At 37.4% G+C, this 8,493-nt stretch overlaps 1 protein-coding gene across 1 annotated transcript; it reads right to left on the reverse strand.

Annotated features, from left to right (window-relative positions):
* Positions 1-324: 324 nt before the first annotated feature.
* LOC107602003 (endosomal/lysomomal potassium channel TMEM175-like) lies at positions 325-4,116 on the reverse strand. Its single transcript, XM_016294379.1, has 9 exons — positions 3,820-4,116; positions 3,651-3,689; positions 3,033-3,130; positions 2,880-2,931; positions 2,740-2,775; positions 2,510-2,593; positions 2,262-2,426; positions 1,470-1,634; positions 325-360 (listed from the first exon to the last, which is right to left on the reverse strand). Exons 1-9 carry the CDS (start codon positions 4,018-4,020, stop codon positions 325-327), a joined length of 876 nt encoding a protein of 291 aa, XP_016149865.1. The 5' UTR covers positions 4,021-4,116.
* Positions 4,117-8,493: the final 4,377 nt, after the last annotated feature.

Raw genomic sequence — 8,493 nt, forward strand, 5'->3', positions numbered from 1 at the left:
ATAAATGTAGATATTTTAAATCCCCGCCTTTGTTTATTGTGTTTCAAATTGATCTAAAATACTTCTCAGATGCTCTTAGTAAAATGAAAAATCCAAAAGCAGTAAAACTACTTAATTTGTTTGTATTATATAATTCGTTGTAATTATGTATTTTTTTGTTATTTCATTTATTTTATGTTTCTTGGAATGTTTTGTTCTATGATTTGTCTGGAGCTTATTATGATTCTATTGTGTTGAGCCTTCCATACCAGAATCTTTTTTCTATACTAATTAATGCCAGTTTGTTGTATTCAGATTTTGTACCTAATAAAAAAACAAGTTCTCTTAAACGGACAGTTCTGTGAGCCGGACCTCGCATCGCTAAAATCACAGGTGAGTGAATCAAAGAACAACAGCCTAGAGCAGGGCTGTCCAAACTCAGTCCTGGAGAGCCGGTGTCCTGCAGAGTTCAGCTCCAACCTACCTCAACACACCTGACTGGAAGTTTCTATGGCTGTGTCCGAAATCGCCCCCTATACCCTTCAATAGGGCACTATTTGAGGGAACAGCCATTTTTAGTGTTGTCCGAAACCATAGTGGACGTTCTCGAGTGCACTCATTCAATCCCACAATGCACTGCAAAAACGAGTGTACAACTAGTGCACGCTCAACGGCTAGAGAATGCCCATAATGCACCGCGAGAGTCACGCGCCGAATGAATTGCCGCCTCTCGCCAGAAGATGGCGCTCGCAGCTGAATAATCAATCCCCGCTCATCCGTGGTGTACAGCAGAATGTACAACACGGGAATAAATTCATTGTAAATTGATTATTAAATTGTTTGATTAGGGTTTATACATGATTTCCGTGACAGCGTTCAAGATAAATCCTTTAATCTTACTACTGGAGCTGCTAGTTTGCTAGTTTCAAATGATTAATAAACAGCAAGCACAAACTATGCAAAAGCGGCATTCCTTCCGGTGCACTCAGTGTCCGAATTCACTACTCGTTTTCATTCACTCCTTCTAGTGAACTGAATTAGTGACCTAATGTAGGGTGCAGATTACAGTAACTCCAATGACACTACAGTTCAAAAGTTTGGGATTTAAAAAAACAAACAAACAAAAGGAATACATCTGTTAAGCAAGAATGCACTGAATGATGATTTCCATTTCAAATAAACGCTATTCATTAAAGAATGCATCACTGTTTCCACAAAAATATTAAGCAGCACATCTGTTTTCAACACTGATAAAAATAAGAAGTGTTCCTTGAGCACCAGATCAGCATATTAGAATGATTTCTGAAGACGGGAGTACATTCAGCTTTGCAATCACAGAAATAAATGACATTTTAAAATGCATTCAAATAGAAAACAGCTGTTTTAAACTGTAATAATATTTCATAATATTTTGATCAAATTAATTCAGCCTTGGTGAACATAAGTGACTTTTCAAAAACATTTGAATAAAAATCCCACCTAACCCCAACCTTTTGAACAGTAGTGTATGAACAATGATAAAACATGTATCCAATATAAGAATAAGAGAGTAAAGTAAAGGTTTTGCTCTCACCGCCGATGGCTTTACTCCGGATCCATTTTAAACACTGAGAGATGTAAGGCAGGAATATGACAACAGCCAAAATGATGTAGGACTGCCAGAGGAAACATATAGAAATAAAAAGTATTAATTAAAATATATGACCCTGGAGCACAAAACCAGTCTTAAGTCGCTGGGGTATATTTGTAGCAATAGCCAAAAATACATTGTATGGGTCAAAATTATAGATTTTTCTTTTATGCCAAAAATAATTAGGACATTAAGTAAAGATCATGTTCCATGAAGATATTTTGTACATTTCCTACCGTAAATATATCCAAACTTAATTTTTTATTAGTAATATGCATTGCTAAGAACTTCATTTGGACAACTTTAAAGGCGATTTTCTCAATATTTTGATTTTTCTGCACCCTCAGATTCCAGATTTTCAAATAGTTGTGTCTCGGCCAAATATTAGTCCTATCCTAACAAACCATACATCAATGGAAAGCTTATTTATTCAGCGTGTATATGATGTATAGATCTCAATTTCTGAAAATTGATCCTTATGACTGGTTTTGTGGTCCAGGTTATAATGTATGTGATAAAATACAGTTTGGTTAAATTATGTATTTACATAATAAAACAAACTATAGAATTTTATCAGCAAATACACTTGTTGTATTTATATAAACACTGTAATTGGCTGCTTTTGTTTGTACTAATAAATAAAGTCCTGTACCAGTGGGATAAAGATGAATGAAAATATGCTGGCAAACAGACACATGATAGGAACCCTCATGATGACTTCAAGGATGCGTCGCTTGTAATAAGCCTGATTCTCAGACATTTGGATCTGATCATTGAGGAAGAAAGGACGGCTGAATCCATACAAGACAATCATGGCCTAAAAACAAAAAACATGACTGTAAAAAAACCCTCAAAGCATCTTATGCTGGCAATGTTATTCAGACATGCAAGCGTTCTCACCTGAATTAAACCAATCACCATGACACAAGCACAGAATAGCAGGATGCCAAGAGTATAACTAGGGAATGTTGCCATGAGAGAGAACTATAACAAGATAAACAAACAAAAAAACAGTCATAAACAGGCAGATTTTTTATTTCACTTAAAGAGGAGGTAAAAGTAAAGTACTGTACATAAGTCAAATTGTGCTAAACTAAGCAATCTTTCAAAACATCAGTAGAATGACTCACTGTGTATGGTAGAAAGGTTATAAGCATCATACATGCCTGGAATAGAACAGAGATGTGATGTTTCAAAGTCATTATACACTTTAAACATGAATACACAGGTACTTTACATTCATTAGGAACACTTTAGTTGGTGTTCTCACCAGGTTAAGCAGTGCAAGAGTGTCGTCAATGCGCTCGATGACTTGAAACAACCTAAAACCAAATGCTTAAATGAAATCTTTATGCAAATGAATGAAGACAGCAGTTACATGAAATGAATACTTGATAGACGTGTAGTGCTTGAGGGCTCTCACCGGATATGTGCAGCCCATGCAACAGTGACAATCAAAAAAGTCATCAAGTAGACAGCAATCTTGGTGGTGAGCAAAGCCTGAATGCTCTGTTTCAGTTCCTGAAGAGAGAGAGATCAGTTAGGAGATAAAAATACAACATTTGTGTTTAATTTGTATTCCTAAAGGAACGGTTCACCCAAAAATGATTTATACACCCTCATGTATATTTAAACCAGGCAGCGGTCCTCAAACAAGGACCCTCCCTCACTGTCAGAGACAATATTTTACGGCCCTCAAGGTATTTCTGAAACATCTGCATGACAATGCTACTCATTTTCAAACTTCATTAACAGAAAGCAGTAGTGCCAATAGATTTCAATTGTCCTGCTGCCCTCTTGGAAGTGTGCTGAGGACCCCTAGTGGGCCCCGGCTCCCTAGTTGAGAACCACTGCTCTAAACCAACAAGACTTTCTTTCTTCTCTGGAACACAAACATAGACAACAGACATTTCCCTTTCTTTTGTGTTTGTCTGCCTTCTGTGGAAGTCACACAGATCAACATGAGGGTGTGTAAATAAAGACTACATTTTCATTTTTGGTTGAGCTATTCCTGGAAGGGTAGCATAATATACTTTTTCACCTCATTATCCTGAAATTTTGTATGAGCAACAGGCAATATCTGTGAACACAAAAAATCATGACACCTTTTAAACATGCATGAGAGAACAGACTCATTGAAAACGAGAGCGGTTTGTCATGTGGAGGTCAGTAGAAATGAAGGTCGAAAGGCTGTCTGGGGGTTTCCTCACCATTACAGTGGCGATGATGGAGAGGAGCGCATCGCTGTAGGCGAGCAGGCGATGCGATGACTGCGTGCTACTGTATCCGACGCTCTCCGACGACGCGACGCTCTCCAGAAAGGAACGCGCGTGATTCCTCGGCGTCCGCATCTTCTCCATCTCCTCATCATCGTGGTGCTCGATTATTTGGCTTTCCTCGTTTTCTCCCATGACCGCGGCGGTGTGTGGTGTCAGTGGACGGAGCAGGCATGAGCCACAGAACTTTCGTTTGCTAACACCTATGACACACTATCAGCTGACCGGAAGTTCGCGATGTCTGCTTCGTGAACGAATCGTTCATTTGAGTCGGATCTTTTCAATGAAACAGCATGTTCAACAGCAAAGCTGAAATGAACGATTTGATTAGGACTCGAGCCGTGTGAGAGGTGCGAGTTAAAGGAAAGCCGGGTTTTTTCGTAATGATCAGAGAAACGATGTTAGATCATTACGAGTGAACCGAAGATTTGGCGAAAAGTTACTTTAATGGCAAAATAATAGACGTTTTAGTAAAAAAATAATTATTTAGTTTCTAAATAACGTATGTTTTTATTAGCAAAATGAAGCAAACTGATCTTTGGCACATACAATTAACGTCAAATCTTCACTGAATCGTTTTGAACAAGTTCTCTTAAACTTATACTTTATCCATAAATGTAGATATTTTAAATCCCCGCCTTTGTTTATTGTGTTTCAAATTGATCTAAAATACTTCTCAGATGCTCTTAGTAAAATGAAAAATCCAAAAGCAGTAAAACTACTTAATTTGTTTGTATTATATAATTCGTTGTAATTATGTATTTTTTTGTTATTTCATTTATTTTATGTTTCTTGGAATGTTTTGTTCTATGATTTGTCTGGAGCTTATTATGATTCTATTGTGTTGAGCCTTCCATACCAGAATCTTTTTTCTATACTAATTAATGCCAGTTTGTTGTATTCAGATTTTGTACCTAATAAAAAAACAAGTTCTCTTAAACGGACAGTTCTGTGAGCCGGACCTCGCATCGCTAAAATCACAGGTGAGTGAATCAAAGAACAACAGCCTAGAGCAGGGCTGTCCAAACTCGGTCCTGGAGAGCCGGTGTCCTGCAGAGTTCAGCTCCAACCTACCTCAACACACCTGACTGGAAGTTTCTATGGCTGTGTCCGAAATCGCCCCCCTATACCCTTCAATAGGGCACTATTTGAGGGAACAGCCATTTTTAGTGTTGTCCGAAACCATAGTGGACGTTCTCGAGTGCACTCATTCAATCCCACAATGCACTGCAAAAACGAGTGTACAACTAGTGCACGCTCAACGGCTAGAGAATGCCCATAATGCACCGCGAGAGTCACGCGCCGAATGAATTGCCGCCTCTCGCCAGAAGATGGCGCTCGCAGCTGAATAATCAATCCCCGCTCATCCGTGGTGTACAGCAGAATGTACAACACGGGAATAAATTCATTGTAAATTGATTATTAAATTGTTTGATTAGGGTTTATACATGATTCCCGTGACAGCGTTCAAGATAAATCCTTTAATCTTACTACTGCAGCTGCTAGTTTGCTAGATTCAAATGATTAATAAACAGCAAGCACAAACTATGCAAAAGCGGCATTCCTTCCGGTGCACTCAGTGTCCGAATTCACTACTCGTTTTCATTCACTCCTTCTAGTGAACTGAATTAGTGACCTAATGTAGGGGGCGATTTCGTATGCCTAGTAAGAGCTTGATTAGCTGGTTCAGGTGTGTTTAATTAGGGTTGGATCTCAACTCTGCAGGACACCGGCCCTCAGGACCGAGTTTGGACAGCCCTGGCCTAGGCTGCGTTCCAGTCCGTTTTTTTTATGCCCTTCACTCGCAAACTTCCCTCCGTCTCGTTTACTCGGATGTATGTCATTGATTACGTTGCATGAGCGCTCACTTCTGGTGGAACACTTGGAATGGGCTGAACTGGAACAACCTTCATCACTTAGAATCCACGTTGCATCGCGCCGCGTAAACATAAAACCATGTCTGCATTTGCAGAAATGCGAAGTACCACTAGAGGGAGACAAAACTTTGTTTACTGAGCTGACTGTCACAGACTAGCCAACTCTAGAGACACGAAATCACCCCCAGCTAAATCACTGTCAGTTTCTGCATTATTTGCAAGTCATATTTGTGTTTTTACCAGTTTGTCTGTTATAATGGAGGCAGCAGAATATGCCAGCACTTTCTTGCGCAACTCTGCAATTCAAAGATAAATTTTGTTCACCCAAAAATGAAATGTGTCATTCTTGAGACATGGGACAAAACAGGTCCAGCAAGGGTAACTGCTATTAGGTTTAAAAATAAAAATATTTTCAATTTTAAATGTCATGAGGGATTAATAATTGAATGTATTTAACATCATTAATTATCACCTTCAATTTAATTTTCTCATTATTATACCAAATCTCTGTTTCTTAATGTCCTCTCACTACATCTAAAACAGTGTGTCCACAGAGAAGGGTTCAATCATTCATATGCAATAAAATGGATAAAAACTAAAAAAAAGCACATTTTGTTAAAATATATATACATATAAGATACATAAATGTAGTTTCATTTGTCTGAGTACAAGGTTTTATTTTTTCAATTTTGCACCCTGTTTTGTCCCACTTTTCAAGAATGACTGTGTCCCAGGCCAGCAAGCATTCAGTGAAATCCAAATCAGGAGGCGTATCAAGCTAGGACTGTATGCTCCTGTAATCCTGTTTGTTTGAAAGAGTGAAAGAAAGAGAAGAAGAGAGAGAGAAGAGAAACAGTCTGTTTTTATGAGCCTTTTTTATAGTCCCTACAGATCAACACAGTCCCAAACAAAATACTGGGAGACAGCAGCAGAACAGCTCCTTTTGTTTTTTTCATGAAATTTCAAAGTGGCCAGTTACAGAATGGAACAGTAACCTAGCAAATAACAGTCAGTCATTCTCATTATCAAAAGATTGTACAACCAAATATCACATTATACATGCTGACACACACCTGCACAAAGCCTTTGTGACTCGTGAGTGAGAACACAAATTATGTAAAAAAATGTATTAAGGGCAAAGTCAAAAAAGAGTCTAAAACACTATCATTTATTAATAATAGCAGCTTTGTTCCATTGAAAACCAATCAATTCCTGAACACACTCCAAAATTACAAGCATGACCAGAGCAATATTTATACAAAGACATCCATCCATCTTTCTTCCTGTTGTGGTACGTATAACCCTCGCCTCTATTTAAAACAAAGCTGTTCAGTTCAACCGGCATTGTGATCCTCTGATGGCATATTTGCATCTGTTCTTCTGTTAGTAATTTGCCACCACTTGCTTTTAATTTTTACAAGCATTACATTTTATTATTATTATTATTATTATTATTATTCAAAATGTCTGCCTTAGTTAAATGTTCTGTAAAGGCTTTTCTAAGGAGACATCTGTTCACGCTATTCATTCAAGTATAACATTTATTCAATACAAAATGACATACCCAAAAGCATTAGATGCTTTCAAAGCCTTTCTGTTGTTTTGCTATTTGCTTTTTGTTGTTGTGAGATTATACCTGATTATAGATGACATATTGGCATACTGAATGTATATGTACCTTGTATATTTGACAGAAAATGAAGCATTGTTGCTTTGCTTTTACATCAAATCCCAGTAGGCTTTTTTCTGTGATAAACTCATTAATACCTTTACTGCCATATTTGGCAGCCCATTACATTGTTTTCTGCTGGCATGTTTTTTTTTGTGCTAACTTAACAGAACTGTTCAGCATAGCAGCATAATGCTATAATATCACTGAACACTGACATACAGTATATGATTGTTCACATAACTTCTTTTTGCTAGTCAGTAAAGTCTGTTAAGCTCAATTATACTGTGCAACATTAGCAATAGTGCCTGTGCATGACCTCTGTGATTGATTACGGCAGTACAGGAGTCAGATGCCGTGACGGTCGATCCTTGTTGCTTCTTTGCAAAATGGATTATCAAGTAGAGATGAGAGTCTGTTTGACAGAATGATCAAGCACAGATTAAAAACAACATGATGATAGAACAAATCTATGACAACTTTGTGTGAAATGGACAGATTTATTGTTTACTTTCAGTGATTTACTGGATCACTGAACAGGTTTTACGCCAGAAGCCCTTTCTGATTCAAATAAATAATGTTCGGATAATTGTGCGGATAATCCATTTCTGATACAAATCAGCACTGAGTGCACAACTCTCACAACCCCAGTTCTGGGATAACCCTTTGCCTGAAAAGTAAAGCCAAAACATTTTGATTGCCTCCTGCTGTATGACTGCAGTATAGGCCAAACAAATGGGACATGAGCCAAACTAAAACCAAAAAAATAAATTTACAATTCAAATATTTTTCCCCAAAGATAGTCTTTGTCATTTTCCGTAGTTCTTATATTCATGTATATATGGTTTGTCTTTTCTAACCTCTTCTTACCACTCTACTTTTATCATATACTTTTATTGCAATGAAAGTACAAACATTCTACAAACAAAAACCATCCTAAAGTTTGCATATAACACTTACCAAAACAATCCAGCTGAAATCACTCATTTGTAACCCACCATGAAACAATATGTAAATACCATTTCAAATAGTATATATATATATATATATATATATATATAT

This window comes from Sinocyclocheilus grahami, unplaced genomic scaffold (assembly GCF_001515645.1).
Source record: "Sinocyclocheilus grahami isolate Dianchi unplaced genomic scaffold, SAMN03320097.WGS_v1.1 scaffold317.1, whole genome shotgun sequence".
NCBI lineage: Eukaryota > Metazoa > Chordata > Actinopteri > Cypriniformes > Cyprinidae > Sinocyclocheilus > Sinocyclocheilus grahami.

What these genes read in the sequence shown, in the direction of transcription:
- LOC107602003 (XM_016294379.1), bottom strand. Translation starts at nt 4,020, where the DNA reads ATGGGAGAAAACGAGGAAAGCCAAATAATCGAGCACCACGATGATGAG. An exon ending in CAAAATTTCAGGATAATGAG is followed by an intron (nt 3,131 to 3,650) that starts GTGAAAAAGTAT and finishes CTCTCTCTTCAG; the next exon opens with GAACTGAAACAGAGCATTCA. An exon ending in TAACCTTTCTACCATACACA is followed by an intron (nt 2,594 to 2,739) that starts GTGAGTCATTCT and finishes ATCTTGTTATAG; the next exon opens with TTCTCTCTCATGGCAACATT.